At 44.4% G+C, this 20135-nt stretch overlaps 1 protein-coding gene across 1 annotated transcript; it reads left to right on the top strand.

Annotated features, from left to right (window-relative positions):
- The first annotated feature begins 5349 nt into the window (after positions 1 to 5349).
- RPA2 (replication protein A2) lies at positions 5350 to 13873 on the top strand. The gene is given in 7 exon segments (XM_032247578.1): positions 5350 to 5477; positions 5728 to 5848; positions 5850 to 5926; positions 5928 to 6010; positions 6271 to 6377; positions 13272 to 13373; positions 13514 to 13873. Coding segments are annotated over 7 exon segments (750 nt in total). The 3' UTR covers positions 13646 to 13873.
- The last annotated feature ends 6262 nt before the right edge of the window (positions 13874 to 20135 follow it).

The following is a 20135-nucleotide window of genomic DNA, read 5'->3' as shown; positions in this document are numbered from 1 at the left end:
GCTGAGCTGTTCTTGTAAAAATAGGAACTTTGTGAAAGGGACAAACCACACAGCGTGACTGCCAGAGAGAGATGACAGCACGTAATAAGCTTCTTGTTGCAGAGAGCCTCTAAATGGACGTGTAATGGAGAGTCTTATTACCCAAGTTGCTTTCCCAGGAAAGGGATATTGATTAGGGCCCTGGAAAAGAATGCAACCCTATGGAGAACCTATAAACGGATGCATGAGGGGCATCTGTCATGAGGAAAAACCTCTCTGGAGATAAGAATGTAAAAATCTTTCTTCTCCGCCGGGCGCGGTGGCTCAGACTTCCTGTAATCCCAGCACTTTGGGAGGCCGAGGCGGGTGGATCACGAGGTCAAGAGATCGAGACCATCCTGGTCAACGTGGTGAAACCCCGTCTCTACTAAAAATGCAAAAAATCAGCTGGGCATGGTGGCGCATGCCTGTAATCCCAGCTACTCGGGAGGCTGAGGCAGGAGAATTGCCTGAACCCAGGAGGCGGAGGTTACGGTGAGCCGAGATCGCGCCATTGCACTCCAGCCTGGGTAACAAGAGCGAAACTCCGTCTCAAAAAAAAAAAAAAAAAAAAAAAAAAAAAATCTTTCTTCTCCCACTGCTCCTGCAGGCCTGCAGGGAGGCCCCCTCCTCTTGCAGCTTTGTGGTCAGGATGGTTGTCCTGTGTCAGATCCTGTTCCCCCTGCAGCTGTGAGCCCAATGCGTTTCTTGCTGATAGTTAAGTTTATGTTTAACCTCTATTCTTGCTAAGGTGTATGGTTTCTATGCTGACATACAGAAAGTTATCTTTACATTGTTCTGCTTTTATAACACCACGTTGTGATTTTTATGCACCAGTTTTGCAAATGTATTCTTTTTGTATTATTTCCACACTGTTGTGTAGCCTCACTCCCCTCTCCTGTTGAAAGAGCTTAATAAAGAACTGAGGTTTTCAGGGGAATGTTAGACATCCACGGAGAGGGTTTATGTGGTGTCTCTCCTGGGCCCAGCTTTAAAGAAAACTATTTCTTTGTCTTTTTTTTTTTTTCTTTTTCACCGATCACTCGCTCACTTTGAGAGGTCTTGAATCCACGTTGATATATGGGGAGCTGGTCTCACCAATACCACCATACCTCGAATACTGAGTTAATAAATGTAAAATGTGGCCAAACACTGTGACTCATGCCTGTAATCCCAGCACTTTGGAAGGCCAAGGCGGGAGAATCACTTGAAGTCAGGAGTTGGAAACCAGCCTGATCAACATGGTGAAACCCTGTCTCTACTAAAATACAAAAATTAGCCAGGTGTGGTAGTGTACGCTCGTGGTCCCAGCTATTCCGGAGGCTGCGGCCGTTGAATCGCTTGAACCAGGGAGACAGAGGTTGCAGTGAGCCAAGATCGCACCACTGCACTCCAGCCTGCCGACAGAGTGAGACTCCATCCCCCGCCACCAAAAAAAAAAAAGGAGAAAGAAGAAAAAACACAGTCCAGGAGCCCAAGGGCCATGTCTATCTTACTTATCATTGAATCCCCGTAGCCAGCACAGTGCCAGGAAGAAAGCATCAACAATTTTTTTTTTTTTTTTTTTTTTGAGTCACAGTCTCTGTCCCCTAGGCTGAAGTGCAGTGGCAGCATCACAGCTCACTGCAACCTGGACACCCCAGGCTCAGGTGATCCTCCCACCTCAGCCACTCCAGAGGCTGGAACCCCAGCCGCTTGCAAAATGGCTAATTTAAAAAAATATTTTTATTTTAAAATATTACCTGGCTAATTTTTAAAAATATTTTTAGGAGGGTCTCATTATATCGCCCAGGTTGGTCTCAAACTTCCAGCCTCAAGGAGTCTTCCTGGCCTCTGACTCCATTTGCTGGGTTTACAGGTGTGAGCCAGGGCACTTCCTAATTTTTCTTGAATAAATAAATAAATGTACATACAATTCTAACAATGCAGTAACGTTTCAAGCAAGGAACTGACAAAATGTTCCACTCCCTTTGGGAGGAACAGACCAGCACGTATATGAAGAATTAAGAAAAATGGTCGAAATGACTGAGATGCTGAGCCTGAATGAGACCGGTGGGGACAGGTCGGGGACGAGGGGTGCCACCCTCAGATCTTTCAAAAGTCTGTCATGGCCAAGAGTGCCTAAATTTCTCACATCCCGACTGAGGAGAATTGGGATAGGGGTGGCAAAATATGAAGAGAATCTGGCTCCCTATGGAAAAGAAGCCACCCCACACGGCGCTGTGAGGATAGCACTGCGAGTCCCTGAGGGGCGCAATTACCGCGCGACCGCGGGTCCGGAAGCCGAAACTCCACTACAGGCTCTAGATTAAGGCGTCATCTGATCTGTGACAGCTTAGCAGGAACCCAGGCACAACAAACAAAGGAAGTGACGTCAGAAGTCGCGCACTTGAGATTAAGACCGTACAGCGCTGCGCGGCGTTAGTATTGTTCTGATTGGTTGATTTTCTGCGATACCCGCCCTGTCAGCACGTTCTTGCTTCCGCTTGCGCGGAAGGTTTTGCCCCTCGTAAAGATGGCCGCGGAGGCTTCAGACGCCACTGAGCACAGTGCGCGTTGTCTGGAATGTTGCCAGAGAAGACAGGAACACGCTTAGGGTAGGATTCGTGACGACCTGCATCTTCAATTCCCCAGAATAGTCTTAATTTCAAACATTTTATCTTACATATCATAAATCTCTCTTGACAGACTGTGTACATTTCAGTTGCTTTAGGCTTGCTATAATAATGTCATCTTACCGTGCCTCAGTCTTCTGCCTTTGGCTGTATTTCTCAGTGATTTATAGGAGAGTCATGGCATGCAAGCAGCATGTGGCCCACATACAGTATTTAAAATTTTAAAGTTACTTATAAACACTTAAAATTCTGAAACTTTAACATAAAAATCAAGATTTCTGGCATTTGCTAGGAAAAAAACCCAAAAAACCTTGGATGACCTGGCAACACTGAGCCCACCTTCCTTACCTGAGTTACTATTTATTATGCTTATGTAGGCCTTTTTCTTACTGTGAAGAAACTACTTTTTTTAAAAAAAAATCTTCTGTTAAAGCACTACATCTACAGTTTTCTTGCCTGACGCTATTTGTCATTTGAGTTTGTGACCGATTCTAGTGTGTTCTAGAGGTGTAGTAACTACACTGGTTGATGGATTCAGACATTCTGAGTTTGAATGCAGAGTCCAACCACTTAGCCTCTCTGCCTCAACGGCCTCATCTAAAATGGGGACAATAAAAGTACCAATATACATCACAAGACTGAGTTAATAAATGTAAAATGCTTAAGACGGTGCCTGCAGTTCTAGAAAAAGAAAATGGCCTGGCACAGTGGCTCGTACGTGTAATCCCAGTGGTTTGGGAGGCCAGTGGGGGTTGGATTGTTTGAGGCCAGGAATTCGAGACCAGCCTGGGCAACATCGTGAAATCTGGTCTCTACTAAAAGCAGAAAATGTAGCCATGGTGGTGCGTGCCTGTTATCCCAGCTACCTGGGTGGCTGGGGCAGGAGAATCGCTTGAACTGGAGGTGGAGGTTGCAGGGAGCCGAGATAGCACCTCTACACTCCAGCCTGGGCGACAGAGCGAGACGCTGTCTCGAAAAGCAAAACAAAAGAAAATTAAAACAAGCAAAAAACATAAAAATAAAAGGCAGAGATTGCAGTGAGCCAGGATTGCACCACTGCACTCCAGCCTGGGTGATAGAGCAAGACTCTGTCCCAAAAAATAAAACAAAACCGTAAATAAATACAAATAAATTACCCTGCCGTGATGGTGCAGAGAAGGATAACGAGGAACGGGAGGAGGAGAAGAAAAAGGAGGCAAAGGCCGGGCGCGGTGGCTCAAGCCTGTAATCCCAGCACTTTGGGAGGCCGAGGCGGATGGATCACGAGGTCAAGAGATCGAGACCATCCTGGTCAACATGGTGAAACCCCGTCTCTACTAAAAATACAAAACATTAGCTGGGCATGGTGGCGCGTGCCTGTAATCCCAGCTACTCAGGAGGCTGAGGCAGGAGAATTGCCTGAACCCAGGAGGCGGAGGTTGCGGTGAGCCGAGATCGCGCCATTGCCCTCCAGCCTGGGAAACGAGCGAAAAAAAAAAAAAAAAAAAAAACAAAAAAAAAAAGGAGGCAAAGAACCTGAGGTTTTTTTGAGTCGAGGACGCCTCTGTCACCCAGGCAGGAGTGCAGTGGTGCCATCACGTCTCACTACAGCCTGGACCTCCCCAGCTGAAGCGATCCTCCTGCCTCAACCCCCTGAGTAGCGGGGATTACAGGGAGGTGCCACCATACCGGGCTAATTTTTTAAAATTATTTTTTGAGAGGGGGAGGGTCTCGCTATCTTAACAAGGGTGGTTTCTAACTTCTGCCTTAAGCGATCCTCCCTCCTCAGACTCCCAAATTGCTGACATTACACTCGTGAGCCACGCGCTTGCTAATTTTTTCTTTTCTTTTTGTTTGTGGTTCACAAATTGAGTCTCAATTTGTGGTTCAGGCTGGAATGCAGTGGCATGATCTCGCCTCACTGCAATCTCTGCCTCCCAGGTTCAAGCCATTCTCAGCCTCCTGAGTAGCTGGGATTACAGGTGCATGCCACCAAGCCCAGTTAATTATTCATTCATTGATTCATTTATTTTGAGATGGAGCCTCCCACTGTCGCCTGGGCTGGAGTGCAGTGGTGTGATCGCGGCTTACTGCAAACCTCTGCCTCCCAGATTCAATGGATTCTCCTTGCCTCTGCCTCCCAAGTAGCTGGGATTACAGGCGCCCACCACTACGCCCAGCTAATTTTTTTGTGTTTTTAGTAGAGACGGGGTTTCACCATCTTAAAATATTACCTGGCTAATTTTGAACTCCTGACCTGGTGATCCACCCACCTCTGCCTCCCAAAGTGCTGGGATTACAGGCGTGAGCCACCATACCTGGGCAATTTTTTTGTATTTTTAGTAGAGTTGGGGTTTTGCCATGTTGGCCAGGCTGGTCTGGAACTCTGACCTCAGGCGATCCCCCTGCTTGGGCCTCCCAAAGTGTTGGAATTACAGGCATGAGCCACTGCAGCCGATGTAATTTTTTAAAAAAGTAAATAAATGAACAATAATTCTAACAATTCAGTAATACTTGAGAAAGGAACTGACAAACATGTTCCACTCCCTATGGGAGAAACAGACAAGCATGTTATATGAAGAATTATGAAAAATGGCTGAAATTGTCGACTGGAGATGCAGAGCCTGGATGAGACTGGGATACGGACAGGTGGGGGACGAGGGGTGCCACCCTGAGATCTTTCACAAGTCTGTCATGGGCAAGAGTGCGGAGGTTTCTCACAGCCCCACTGGGGAGAATGGGGACCACTGGTGGCATTACACGAAGAAAATCTGACTCACTATGGAAAAGAATAAGCAACTCCAAGCGGTCCTGTGAGGCTAGCACTTCGAGTCCCAGAGGTGCCCAATTCCCGCGCGACCGCGGGTGGCAGACACCGAAGCTGAAACTCCACTACCGCGTTTAGATAAGGCTTCAAACTTTGATCTAAACATTTGGTGCCAGTTTGCCGGGAACCCGAGCTCGCTGAACAAAGGAAGTGACGTTAGAAGTCGCGCACTTGACGAGGGTGAAATAACCTGGCGCTTCAGTATTGTTCTGATTGGTTGATTTCTTGCGCTACCGCCCAACCAACGCTTTGCTTCCGCTTGCGTGGAGGGTTTTGCCCTTTGTAAAGATGGCCGCGGAGGCTTTTGGAGCCAACTGGAAGCGCAGTGCGCGTTTTCCGGAGCGTGGGCAGAGAGGACAGGAACAGGCGCGGCATTCTTGGGCACCGATTGGCTGAAGCGAGAAGCAGCCCAGCCGCTGACTGGCTCGGTCATTCGCGGGAAGGAGTTCGTGGCGCCAGAAAAAAGTATCCAGAGCCGCGGAGTAGCGCGAGTTCTGGGTTGTTCCGCAACTTGCCGAGATCCGAACCTTCTCGCCCTCTTTGCGGAGAATCGAGACCAAGATGTGGAACAGTAATGATGGGGGTGCGGGGCGGAGGAGGAAGAGAATCGCAGGAGATTTTAGCAAGAGGACGAGCCTAGGGTCCGAGAGGCGTGTGACAGCGGGAGGGGAGGAGTGAGAACGGAGCTGGGGAGTTTGGGGGTCTCAGGAAGGCAAAGACGAAGGTTAGGGGGACGCGATCAGTGTTTGGAGGGGCAAAGCCTCAGGGAGCCTGCGGGTTTCTCCAAGGCATGTGAAGTGGCACAGGCGCTAATCCTGTTGTTCAAAACAGGTGGATTCGAAAGCTATGGCAGCTCCAACTACGGGGGAGCTGGCGGCTACACGCAGTCCCCAGGGGGCTTTGGATCGCCCGGACCTTCTCAGGCCGAAAAGAAATCAGTAGGTTGAAAAGAGTGTTTGGTTTTGTTTTATCATGTCTTGACGTCCCTAAGTCTTCTGTGATAGAAAGTTTAATGCCGTTACGGAAGAGTTCGACACGAACTGAGGTTATAATGATTATTATCCAAATCTCTTTTCCCTGGCTTTTCTCCTTCTTGACTTTATTTTGAAATTGATCAGTGTAGCTAATGAATCAGTCCTGTGTAAACGCTCTCAACTTGTTTTTTGTCTTTTTAAAAAAAATTTTTTTTAAATAGAGATGGGGTCTCACTATGTTGCCCAGGCTGGTCTTGAACCCTGAGCTCAAGCGATCCTCCCACCTTGGTCTCACAGAGTGCTGGGGTAACAGGTATGAGCCACTGCTCCCTGAACTTGTATTAATAGTCTCTTTTACCTTCTTAATGTCAAAGGTGTTTTTAAATTAAATGTGGTGAGGTGCCGGGCGCGGTGGCTCAAGCCTGTAATCCCAGCACTTTGGGAGGCCGAGGCGGGTGGATCACGAGGTCAAGAGATCGAGACCATCCTGGTCAACATGGTGAAACCCCATCTCTACTAAAAAATACAAAAAATTAGCTGGGCATGGTGGTGCGTGCCTATAATCCCAGCTACTCAGGAGGCTGAGGCAGGAGAATTGCCTGAACCCAGGAGGCAGAGTTTGCGGTGAGCCGAGATCGCGCCATTGCACTCCAGCCTGGGTAACATGAGTGAAACTCCGTCTCAAAAAAAAAAAAAAATGTGGTGAGGTGACTTGAGTGTTCTTTGGGCCAGGTGCAGTGGCTCACAACTGTTTCCCAGCGCTTTGGGAGGCTGAGGCAGGTGGATTGCCTGAGGTCAGGAGTTCCTGACCTGCCTGGCCAACATGGTGAAACCCTCCCTCTACTAACACTACAAAAATTAGATGGGTGTGGTGGCAGGGGCCTGTAATCCCAGGTACTAGGGAGGCTGAGGCAGGAGAATTGCTTGAACTCCAGAGGCAGAGGTTGCAGTGATCCAAGCTCATGCCATTGCACTCCAGCCTGGGCAACAGAGCAAGACACCATCTCAAAAAAAGAAGAGTGGTCTTTGAAGTCATAGGTGTGTGTTCTGCCGTTGCTGTGCTGCTTTACTTGTAGGGTGTCACTGCACACGTTTCTTAACTGGCTTGGGAGTCAGTTTTGTACCTATGAAGAGGGGCTAACATATGTTACAATGTCATTGTGAGACTTAATATTATATAAAAAGAATACAAGCTATGAAGCCAGAACATTAAGGCTCCAGAATCTATTTTGTCTTTTTTTTTTTTTTTATGAAACGGAATTTCACTCTTGTTGCCCAGGGCTGGAGTGCAATGGCGTGATCTCGGCTCACGGCAACCTCCACCTCCCAGGTTCAAGCGATTCTCCTGCCTCAGCCTCCTGAATAGCTAGGATTACAGGCATGCACCACCATGCCCAGCTAACTTTGTATTTTTAGTAGAGATGGGGTTTCTCCGTGTTGGTCAGGCTGGTCTCGAACTACCGACCTCAGGTGATCCGCCCACCTTGGCCTCACAAAGTGCTGGGATTACAGGCATGAGCCACTGCACCTGGCCCATTTTGCCTTTTAAGTGGCATTGTGACTTAAGGAAAGCATCTTGAAGACTGTGGCCGTTGGTTTTTCTCATCTGATGATACTAGTAGTACTCATGTCACAGGGTGGTTCTGAGAATTGACGAATAAGGTAATGTGTAGGAAACTGATCTATAGAAAGCTGTCTGAATGTTGATTAGTCACTCTTTCAGAAATAAGTTTGCCTTTTTTTTTTTTTTTTGAGACTGGGTCTCACTCTGTCCACCAGGCTGGAGAGCAGTGGCGCATGATCACAGCTCACTGCAGCTTGGACCTCCGGGATTCAGGTGATCCTCCCACCGCAGCCTCCCTAGTAGCTGGGACTACATGTGTGTACCACTGTGCCAGGCTAATTTTTGTATTTTTTTTTTAGAGGTGGGGTTTGGCCATGTTGGCCAGGCTGGTCTCAAATTCCTAACCTCAAGCAACCTGCCCGCCTCAGCGTCCCAAAGTGCTGAGATTACAGGTATAAGCCATCACTCCTAGCTGAGTTTAACAAGTGCATTTTCATTCTATGAATGCGGAGTCAATCTGACTTCTCTTTAAGAGTCACTTAGACGTGTTAACATTTGGTGTGAGCAGGCTGTATATTTTGTGTACAGATTGATAAGCTTTTACCTAAAAGTGTTAATTCAGGATGTGCATTGGTGGGAAAAAAGTTCATTGATATTCTGGTATATTTGGACACTGCTTTATATCTTTTATATAAATTATTTTATATAATTCTGCAGGGAGCTTATTGTTTATTCCAGCATACAGCAGAGGCTCAGGTATACTAAGGGACTGCCTAAGATTACATAGCTAGTAAGGAACTGGAGTCAGACAATGCACACATGAGGCCGAACAAATCCAACATCTGATGAGCAGCAGCTTCTCCCTGTTGTAGTTTTCTCTTTCCTAGAAGATCTCAAGGGACTTTAATTCTCTATTTTAACTTTCTTGAGGTTGTAAAGGTGAAAACAGGTAGATAATTGGGTCTCATCTTTTCTCCCCAAGCTTAATTATTTTTCTCCATTCTGCCTGTTAGAATTTTTATCTCAAAATTCCTAAAAGGTATGTATTAAGACAGCTTTTCAGAGAGTAATGATTGTTATAAGTTGGAGTCTCAATCCCAGTCTCTGGATTTTTTTTTCTTTCTGTGGAGACAGGGTCTCACTATGTTGCCTAGGCTGGTCTCAAACTCTTGGGCTAAAGCAGTCCTCCCACCCCTGCCTCCCATGGTGCTGTTATTACAGGCATGAGCCACCATGCCTGGCTAGTCTTTTTGTGTTTAGTTATTTATTTGAAATGGAGTCTTGTTCTGTTGCCTAGGCTGGAGTGTAGTGGAATGATCTCAGCTCGCTACAGCCTTCTACCTCCCGGGTTCAAGCAATTCTCCTGCCTTAGCCTCCTGAATAGCTGGGACTACAGGTGCACACCACTACGCCTGGCTAATTTATTATTATTATTATTATTTTTTAAGACGGGGTTTCACCATGTTGGTCAGGCTGGTCATGAACTCCCGACCTCAGGTGATCCGCCTGCCTTGGCCTCCAAAGTGCTTGGATTACAGGCGTGAGCCACCGCGCCCGGCCCGGCTAATTTATTTTGTTTGTATTTTCAGTCAAGATGGGGTTTTGCTACATTGATGAGGCTGGTCTCAAACTCTTGGCCTCAAACCATTTGCCCCCCTCAGCTTCCTAAAGTCCTGGGATTACAGGTGTAAGCCACTGTACCCAGCCTTGTTTTGTTTTTAAATCTAGTATTTTCCACAGTTAAAAGTTAAGTAAACGCCCTATTCTTTTTTTCTTTCTTTCAAAATTGAGACAGAGTCTCACTGTCACCCCCGCTGGAATGCAGTGGTGCAGTCGTAGCTTACTGCAGACCTTTAACTCCAGGAGTCAAGGAATCCTCCTGCCTCAACCTCCCAAGTAGTTAGGATTACAGGTGTGCAGCACCATGCTTGGCTGATAAGAATTCTATCCAAAATGTTTCCTGTTGGTTATAAATTTGTTTAACGTGGTTGAACCATGTGAAGTTTTAAATAGTGACCCATTTTTAGTCTGTAATAATGGTACTTTAATACAGTACTGTGGTTCATAGTCAGCTATGAACATATTTTTTAGTCTATTCTGAAAATAGTTTTTTTTGTTTTTTTTTTCCAAAATTAAACATACTTGTATTGACACTCTGTGAACCTCTTTGGAACAAACTAGGAATTCCTTGTGATCAATTCCTGGGTAAAATACGTGCTCAATAAAAAATAAATACTTGATTTGAGATGAATTTGAAGGCATTGTTAACATCTCAACTGTTACCCATATGTAACTTTTTTACCTGAGAGATGATAATATTTGTTGAATATCCACTACATGCAGAGATTGTTATTAGCACTTTATATACATTATGTGTTTCATTTACAACTTAAAAGGTATATATCCCCAGTTTTATTGTGTGCTGGGTATTCTCAGTCCTTTACTGTAGTTAATATTCATAATTTACCATTCCTAGTTTTGCAGATGAGGAAACCAAGGTATAAATTAGTTGATAAATGTGACCAAGAGCAATGCTCTTTTTTCTTTTTTTGTCTTTTTTGAGGAGAGTCTCACTCTGTTGCCCAGGCTGGAGTGCAGTGACAGATCTCAGCCCTCTGCAACCTCTGCCTCTCGGGTTCACGCGATTCTCTGCCTCAGCCTCCCTAGTAGCTGGGATTACAGGCATGCGCCACCCCGCCTGGCTAATTTTTTTTAAATGTTTAGCAAAGACGGGATTTTGCCTTGTTGGCCAGGCTTGATCTAACCTCAAATGATCCGCCCCCCTTGGCCTCCCAAAGTGCTGGGATTATAGGCATGAGCCACCACGCTTGGACAAGCAACTACTCTTGAAAATAGAGCCACAATCTTAACCTTCAAGCTTGGCTGCTGTGTTTTGTGGCATATGTGCCAGCGGTTGACTGAGCTTCCTTTATCCTGTTGTGGCAATACTGATCATTCAAAATCATGCTTCAGCAGAGTGTAATATTGTCAGTGTCACGAATGTTCAGGTCTGAGTTGTGAATGCTAAATCCATGAAGGCCAGGAGTACTGTGTTCTAAGTCTCCCATGTAGTACAGGTATTGGTCCACTCTCTCTTGGCTCCTTTTTATTTATTTATTTATTTATGAATGTAACAGGGTTTCTCCATGTTGGTCAGGCTGGTCTCGAACTCCTGACCTCAGAAGATCCACCCGCCTCGGCCTCCCAAAGTGCTGGGATTATAGGTGTGAGCCACCACGCCTCGCCTCTCTTGGCTTCTGATAGGAAGAACTCTCATCATTTTTGTGCCTTGCACATATTCCCTCTAGGAGACTGTGGGAGTACATATTTGCCCTTAGCCTGTTACCTGCTAGTTTTTCACTGCTGAAATTCTCATGCTTCATAGTTTAGCCTAAAGCCTCCCTGTGTTCCCCCTAAGCTTTTCTGAGATCCCACATGGCATGTTTCATTTTTCAGTGTATCAAGGCCAGGTTTGTGATTTACCTTTGTACCTCCCCTAGATTAGGAATGTGTTGAGGGTCAATCCTATTCCATTGTACTCATCTTTATGTTACCTAGACTACCCCTTGTCACTGGTAGGCAAAATTAAGTTTACACTGTTGTCTGGCTGCTTTAAGATATGATTTAGGCTTGGCATGGTGGCTCACGCCCGTAATCCCAGCACTTTGGGATGCCAAGGTGGGCAGATCATCTGAGGTCAGGAGTTCGAGACCAGCCTGGCCAATGTGGTCAAACCCCATCTCTACAAAAAATACAAAAATTATCCAAGCGTGGTGGCATGCGCCTGTAATACCAGCTACTTGGGAGGCTAAGACAGGCAAATTGTTTGAACCCAGGTGGTAGAGGTTGCAGTGAGCCAAGACCGTGCCACTGTACTTCAGCCTGGGTAGAGAATGAGACTGTGTCTCAAAAAAAAAAAGATATGATTTGAGTGTCCTCACTAGATACTGTTCTGTCCACCTCGTCCTGCCTCTTCCCCCTAGGATGTCCAACATGAGTCCAGCACAGTGGCTCATCCCTATAATCCCAACACTTTGGGAGGCTGAGGTGGGAGGATCACTTGAGACCAAGAATTTAAGGCCAGCCTAGGCAACATAGTGAAATCCTATCTCTACAAAAAAAAATTTTTTTTCAATTGGCTGGTGTGGTGGTGTGCCTATAGTCCCAGCTACTCGGGAGACTGTAGGAGGAGGATTGCTTGAGCCCACGTGTTTGAGGCTGCAGTGAGCTATAATCGTGCCACTGTACTCCAGCCTGAGTGACAGAACAAGACCCCATCTCAAAAAATAAAATTTGACCAGTCACAGTTGCTCATGCCTGTAATCCCAGCACTTTGGGAGGCCAGGGCGAGTGGATCACCTGAGGTCAGGAGTTCAAGACAAGCCTGGCTAACATGGCGAAACCCCTTCTCTACAAAAAATACAAAATGATGGCACACACCTGTAATCCCAGCTACTCGGCAGGCTGAAGCAGGAGAATCACTTGAGCCCAGGAGGTCAAGGTTGCAGTGAGCCAAGACGGCGCCATTGCATGCTAGCCTGAGCTACAAGAGCAAAACTCTGTCTCAAAAAAATAAATTTTTTTAAATTTTTTTCAAAGACGGGGTTTCACCATGTTGGTCAGAGTGGTCTTGAACTCTCAACCTCAGGTGATCCGCCGGCCTTCACCTCCAAAGTGCTTGGATTACAGGCATGAGCCACCACGCCCGGCCAAAAAATAAAATTTTAAAAGATGTCCAACATGGCCAAGCTCTTATTTCATTTCCCCAGGAGCTCCATTTGATTGTCAGAAAATCTGTCCTACCAGAAGTTATTCTTCTACCTTTTATAGTTTATCACAAGATCTACAGCAATTCCAAAGCCCTGTTACCACTGGCCATTTCTCAAACCTTTTCCCAATACCATCTTATTTTGTCAGTGCCCTGAACAGCAACATCAGCCTGTCTACACCCTGAAGCTGGGGTTTCCTCTTGAAGGTCTGTTCTGGCAACAGCAGATCATTCTTCCTTTTCCTGTCCTCCTCACTCTGACCTACTCATTTTGGTGAATTCTCAGTGTAACACATTTGTCTATTCAGCAGAAGCTCTGGAGTTAGACAATCCTGGGGTTGGATTCTAAAACCGTGGTATTGGTTCGCTACATGACCTTTGTTTCCACCTCTGTGAAGCAAGGATAATGAAATTTGTTGTGAAATTCAATGTGCTAATATACTTAAAGTACTTGGCACATGGCAGGTGTTGAATGAGTGGTAGTTATTACTTTCTTAATTGAATTTTGCATGCTTTTTCTTTTCAGAGAGCCCGAGCCCAGCACATTGTGCCCTGTACTATATCTCAGCTGCTTTCTGCCACTTTGGTTGATGAAGTGTTCAGAATTGGGAATGTTGAGATTTCACAGGTATGCCAAATAATTTGTGAAAGAATCACTAATAATAATGAATGAAATAAGATTTACTTCATTTAAAAGTACAAAAATGTAGCCTTGGTTTCAGGGGAAACAGGACTCTTTTTTTTTGTTTTGTTTTCCTTCTCACCTAGGTCACTATTGTGGGGATCATCAGACATACAGAGAAGGCTCCAACCAACATTGTTTACAAAATAGATGACATGACAGCTCCACCCATGGATGTTCGCCAGTGGGTTGACACAGATGTAAGTGGCTGTTTTTGAATCATGACTGGGTTACTTTGGAACTATGGAGATGTTGAACTTTTTTAGCCTTTTCAATTTTTTTTAATAAAAATAATACATAAGAAAGATATCAAAGACAGATACCCTAAAATGAAAGGTTCGTAGATTTGATTAGATACCTTCCTGAAAATATCATAAACAAAATTAAAAGTCAAATGACAGGAGACAGTAGAATTAGAACAAAGATTTTTTTTTTTTGTTTTCCAGATAGAATCTTGCTCTGTCACCCAGGCTGGAGTGCAATAGCATGATCTCAGCTCACTGCAACGGCCGTCTCCCAGGTTTAAGCAATTCTCCTGCCTCAGCCTCCCAAGTAGCTGGGATTATAGGTGCCTGCCACCATGCCTGGCTAATTTTTTGTATTTTTAGTAGAGACTAAAGGGTTTCGCCATGTTGGCCAGGCTGGCCTCAAACTCTTGACCTCAGCCTCTCAAAATGATGAGATTGCAGACATGAGCCCTCATGCCCAGGCTAGAACAAAGATTTGTTTTGTTTTGTTTGTTTGTTTGTTTGTTTAATTTTATTTTAGAACAAAGATTTTTATCTCAGTCACTACTGTAGCCTTAGCACCTAGACCAGTGCCAGTCGCATAGTGGTCCTTGAGTAAATATCGTTTAAATAAATGGAGCAAATATTTGCAACATATTACAAACATTTAAATTTTTAATTAATAAAAAGCTCTTTTTTGGCCGGGCATGGTGGCTGACACCTGTAATCCCAGCACTTTGGGAGGCCGAGGTGGGCGGACCACTAGAGGTCAGGAGTTTGAGACCAACCTGGCCAACACGGTAAAACCCCATCTCTACTAAAAAATATAAAAAATTAGCTAGACGTGGTGGCAGGCGCCTGTAATCCCAGCTGCTCGGGAGGCTGAGGCAAGAGAATTGCTTGAACTGGAAGGCAGAGGTTGGTTGCGGTGAGTCGAGATTGTGCCACTGTACTCCAGCCTAGGTGACAGCTACCCTCTGTCTCAACAAGAACAAACAACAACAAAAAAGCTCTTTTTTTTGCTGTTTTTGGTTTTGTTTGTTTTTGGGACAGTCTCTGTCACCAAGGCTAGAATACAGTGGCACAATCTCGACTCACTGCAACCTCTACCTTTTGGGTTCCAGGAATCCTCCCGCCTCACCCTCCCAAGTAGCTGAGATTGCAAGTATGTGCTACCATGCCTGACTGAATTTTGTATTTTTACTAGAGTACAGGGCTTTACCATGTTGGCCAAGCTGGTCTCAAACTCCTGACTTCAAGTGATCTGCCCACCTTGGCCTCCCAAAGTGCTGGGATTATAGGCGTGAGTCACCACACTCAGCCAAAAAGCTCTTATAAAACCAGAAAACCACTGCACCTTAGATAAATGGGCAAACAAGATGCACAGATAATTCATAAAGACAGTAGAAATGGTAGTGGCAGTAACTAAAGCAGGCTTAATAAACATTGAGATACCATTTTTAGCTTAAGTTTGCAAAGAAAACAAAGAATGTCAATGTCCAGTTCTAGTGAGAGAGCAGCTACCACACAGTGCCCTAGCTTAGTGGTAGGCACTTAATAAATATTGAATGATTGGCATTGTCTAAGAAAGTGGCCTTATAATGTGAGTATAAATTGGTGTAAACTTTCTCTTTTTTTTTTTTTTTTTTTAAATAAAGTTGGGGTTTCACCATGATGGCCAGGCAGGTTTTGAACTCCTGACCTCAGGTGATCCACCCACCTTGGCCTCCCAAAGTGCTAGGATTATAGGCATGAGCCACATCTCCCGGCCAGTGTAACCTTTCTCAAACATGAGTATCAAAAGCTTCAATCATAAAAATGGTGGCCTAGCAAAACTCCACGGCTTAGTGGTTTACATCAAGGAAATAATTAAAGACATGTATGAAGATTTAGGCCAGGCGTGGTGGCTCACGCCTGTAATCCCAGCACTTTGGGAAGCCAAAGCGGGCAGATCGCCTGAGGTCAGCAGTTTGAGACCAGCCTGGCCAACATAGTAAAGACCCGTCTTCTAAAAATACAAAAATTAGCCAGGCATGGTTGTGCATCCCAGCTCCTTGGGAGGCTGAGGCAAGAGAACCACTTGAACCTAAGAGGCAGAGGTTGCAGTGAGCCAGGATCATGCCACTGCACTTTAGCCTGGGCAACAGAGCAAGTTTCTGTCTCAAAATAAGTTTAAAAAAATTAAGCGCCGGGCACGGTGGCCTGTAATCCCAGCACTTTGGGAGGCCGAGGCAGGTGGATCACGAGGTCAAGAGATCGAGACCATCCTGGTCAACATGGTGAAACCCCGTCTCTATTAAAAAAAAAAAATACAAAAAATTAGCTGGGCATGGTGGTGCGTGCCTGTAATCCCAGCTACTCAGGAGGCTGAGGCAGGAGAATTGCCTGAACCCAGGAGGCGGAGGTTGCGGTGAGCCGAGATCGCGCCATTGCACTCCAGCCTGGGTAACATGAGTGAAACTCCGTCTCAAATAAAAAAAAAAAAAAAGAAAAAAATTAAGCAATCTAAAATGCTAGCAATAAAGAATTATTAAGTAAACCATGAAATATTTATAACGTACTGCAAATTATGTTAAAAAAAAAAAAGTGTATTCTCACAAAGAAGTGTTTGCCATAAATTGTTGAGAAAAGCATATTACATTACAATATGGTATGCAAGATTTGACCCAATTTTTGCAAAGCAGCATGTATATGAGTGTCTTTATAAATGTGGATAAAATAGACTGAAATACAGTATATACTACAGTATAAACTTTTTATCCTTTTATATTTTTACTTGTGCAGAAGGCCTCTTGGTGTTTTGTATTTTGTTTTTGAAATACACTCATTACACAAAATGTGATAATAAAGAGTGTTTTAGACCTGGTATGGTGGTTCATGCCCGTAATTGCAGCACTTTGGGAGGCCAAGATGGGTAGATAACCTGAAATAATACAAAAATGAGCTGGGCGCCTGTAATCCAGCTACCCAGAAGGCTGAAGCAGGAAAATTACTTGAACCTAGGAGGCGGAGGTTGCAGTGAGCCAAGATCACGCCACTGCACTCCAGTCTGGGCAACAGAGCAAGACTCTGACTCACAAAAATAAAGAAAGACTGTTTTCCTTCAAAAACCACAAGTCATCTGTAGAGAAATACTTGATAGTTATGTAATTTTTTTATTTTTTGCTTCTCAGAAAAAATAAAGGATAATTCATACAGCAGTTATTGTTGGAGTACCAATTTTGAACCAGACTGTGCGTGGTTCCAGGTATAAAAAGAATGAAATAGACACAGTCCCTGCCATCAAGTAGGGAGTTTGATACTATGGATACCTAATACTATATGCTCATGAAAAATGCACTATGCTTGCTTATAAAACATTTTTAAAATCACTTGACATCTCATGTCCTAGGAAGAACTACTATTACAACACATTTTGGTAAATACCCTTTCAGACATCTATCTCTGCATATATGTACATACAGATGTTCATATATCTTTACTGTGAAAGGGATAATATGCCGTGCAACTGCTAATTAATTTGCCATTTTCATTCAAAACTATGTTGTGTAACTGATTTTTTTTTTTTTTTAATAGAGACAGTGTCTTGCCATGCTGCCTAGGCTGGCCTCAAACCTGGGCTCAAGTTTTCCTTTGGCCTTAACCTCCCAAGTAGCTGGAACCTCCCAAGTAGCCAATGCCACTGTACCTGGCAAGAAACTGATTTTTATTTTTATTTTTTTGAGACTGAGTCTTGCTCTGTCATCCAGGCTAGAGTGCAGTGGCACGATCTCAGCTCATTGCAACCTCCACCTCCGGTTCGAGCGATTCTCCTGCCTCAGCCTTTTGAGTGGCTGGGATTATAGGCACCCACCACCATGCCTGGCTAATTTTTGCATTTTTAGTAGAGACAGGGTTTCAACACATTGGCCAGGCTGGTCTTGAACTTCTAACTTCAGGTGATTTGCCCACCTCAGCTTCCCAAAGTCCTGGGATTACAGGCATGAACCACCATGCCAAGCCAGGAAGTGATTTTTTAATGTTAATTGTAAAGATTTCCATCCGTCATTTTATTTATTTTTTTACTTATATATTTTCAGACAGAGTCTTGCTCTGTCACCCAGGCTGGAGTACAGTGGCGCGATTTCGGCTCACTGCAACCTCTGCTTCCCTGGTTTAAGGGATTCTCCTGCCTCAGCCTTCCAAGTAGCTGGGACTGCAGGTACCCAGCACCACACCTGGCTAATTTTTTGTATTTTTAGTAGAGACTGGGTTTCACTGTGTTAGCCAGGATGGTTTTGATCTCCTGACCTCATGATCCGCCCACCTCAGCCTCCCAAAGTGCCGGGATTACAGGTGTGAACCACCACGCCCAGCCACATCTATCATTTTAAATGACCTGAAATAATGCAAAATAATTCCATTGGAAGAATACGTCATCCCTTACTTAACAGTAGGCCCAGTCAGGTAACAACATTTAGCTTCTTTTCAGTCGTTTGCTATTATAGACAATGTTCCAGTGAATATCTTTGCATACATTTCTTCATGATCATATTTCTTGTATATTACATATAATTATAGTTATTATATATTATAAAATGTAAAACAAAACCCATTATTAGAAACGGTATGGAGGGCGGGTGCTGTGGCTGACACCTGTAATTTCAACACTTTGGGAGGCCAAGGTGGATGGATCACCTGAGGTCAGGAGTTCAAGACCAGCCTGGCCAACATGGTGAAACCCCGTCTCTACTAAAAATACAAAATTAGCTGAGCATGGTGGCGTGCACCTGTAATCCCAGCTACTCAGGAGGTTGAGTCAGGAGAATCACTTGAACCTGGGAGGCAGAGATTGCATTCCAGCCTGGGCAACAAGAGCAAAATGCCATCTCAATAAAATAATCATAAGATGAATTCCTAAAAGTAGGTTTTCTGGGGGGAAATACACACTTTACATTTTTTTTTTAACATCTTTAATTTTTACATTTTTTTTACTGCCTTATGTAAAGGTACCAATTTACACTTCATTCATGCATGAGAGTACCCAGATATTTTCCACACCCTTACAAAAATTTTGTAGAAATGGAATCTCACCATGTTGGCCAGGCTGGTCTCAAACACCTGGGTTCAGGCAATCCTCCCACCTTGGCCTCCCAAAGTGTTGGGATTATAGGTGTGAGCCTCTTTGCCTGCCCTCCGTATCCTTTCTTACAATGGGTTTTGTCTTCAATTTTTGCCAGTATGAGAGTTATTTTTAAAAATCATCTTTTTGGCCAAGTGCGGAGGCTCATACTTATAATCTCAGTACTTTGGGGAGGCCAATGCTGGCGGATCACCAGAGGTCAGGAGTTTGAGACCAGTCTGGCCAACATGGTGAAACCCTGTCTCTACTAAAAATACACAAATGAGCCAGGCATGGTGGTGGGCACCTGTAGTCCCCAGCTACTTGGGAGGCTGATGCATGGGAATTGCTTGAACCTGGGAGGCAGAGGTTGCAGTGAGCCAGGATCTTCACACCACTGCACTCCAGCCTGGATGACAGAGTGAGACTCTGTCTCAAAAAAAAATAAATACATAAAGTTACAAAAATTAGCTGGGCATGGTGGCATGTGCCTGTGGTCCCAGCCATTCAGGAGGCTGAGGCAGAAGAATCACTTGAGCCTGGGAGGTGGATGTTGCAGTGAGCCATGATTGCGTCACTGACCTCGAGCCTGGGCATCAGAGCGATACTCCATCTCAAAAATAGTCTCTTCAGTGAAATTTGTGTCATTTTTTATGTGTATTTCTTTGGTTTTAACCAGATTGATTTTTTTTCATGTTTAATGTCAATTTGTGGGGGTTTTGTAAATTTTCTCTTTGATTCCCTTGATTTCCCTTCTCCTAAGAGTGTTTTTGTTTGCAAGAGCTTGAAAATCATCACAGTAACCTCTTAAAATTATGCGACCTGTAATTACACTTGTAATTTAGCACTTTGGGAGGCTTAGGCAGGAAGATCACTTGAGGCCAGGATTTCAAGACCAGCCTGGGCAGCATGGGAAGACCCTATCTCAAAAATAAAATAATTTTGAAATATTAATTATGCAGTTTTTTCTGGTTTACCTTTGAGAAACTCTTCCTAGTCTCAAAATATTATTATTATTTTTTAGTCAAAAAATACTTTATGGCTAACAAATCCTAATAATCAGTTATCTGAACCCTCAGCAATTCGTAATGTTTTTGCTAGTGGACGGTCTTGCCTCAGTGTTGATGGCTGCTGACTGAGGAGGGTGGTAGTTGGCTGAAGGTTGAGGTGGCTGTGGCAATTTCTTAAAATTAGGCGACAAAGTTTGCCTCATTAATTGAGTCTTCTTTTCACCAAAGATTTCGCTATACTATATCATGCTGTTTGATAGCATTTTACTTAGAGTAGAACTTCTATCAAAATTGGATTCAATCTCAAACCCTGCTGCTGCTTTCTCAACTAAGCTTACAGAATATTCTAAATCCTTTATTGTCATTTTAA

This window comes from Sapajus apella, unplaced genomic scaffold (genome assembly GCF_009761245.1).
Source record: "Sapajus apella isolate SASKATOON/1434 unplaced genomic scaffold, GSC_monkey_1.0 scaffold62, whole genome shotgun sequence".
Classification (NCBI taxonomy): Eukaryota; Metazoa; Chordata; class Mammalia; order Primates; family Cebidae; genus Sapajus; species Sapajus apella.
This window is presented reverse-complemented; position numbering and strand designations above follow the sequence as displayed.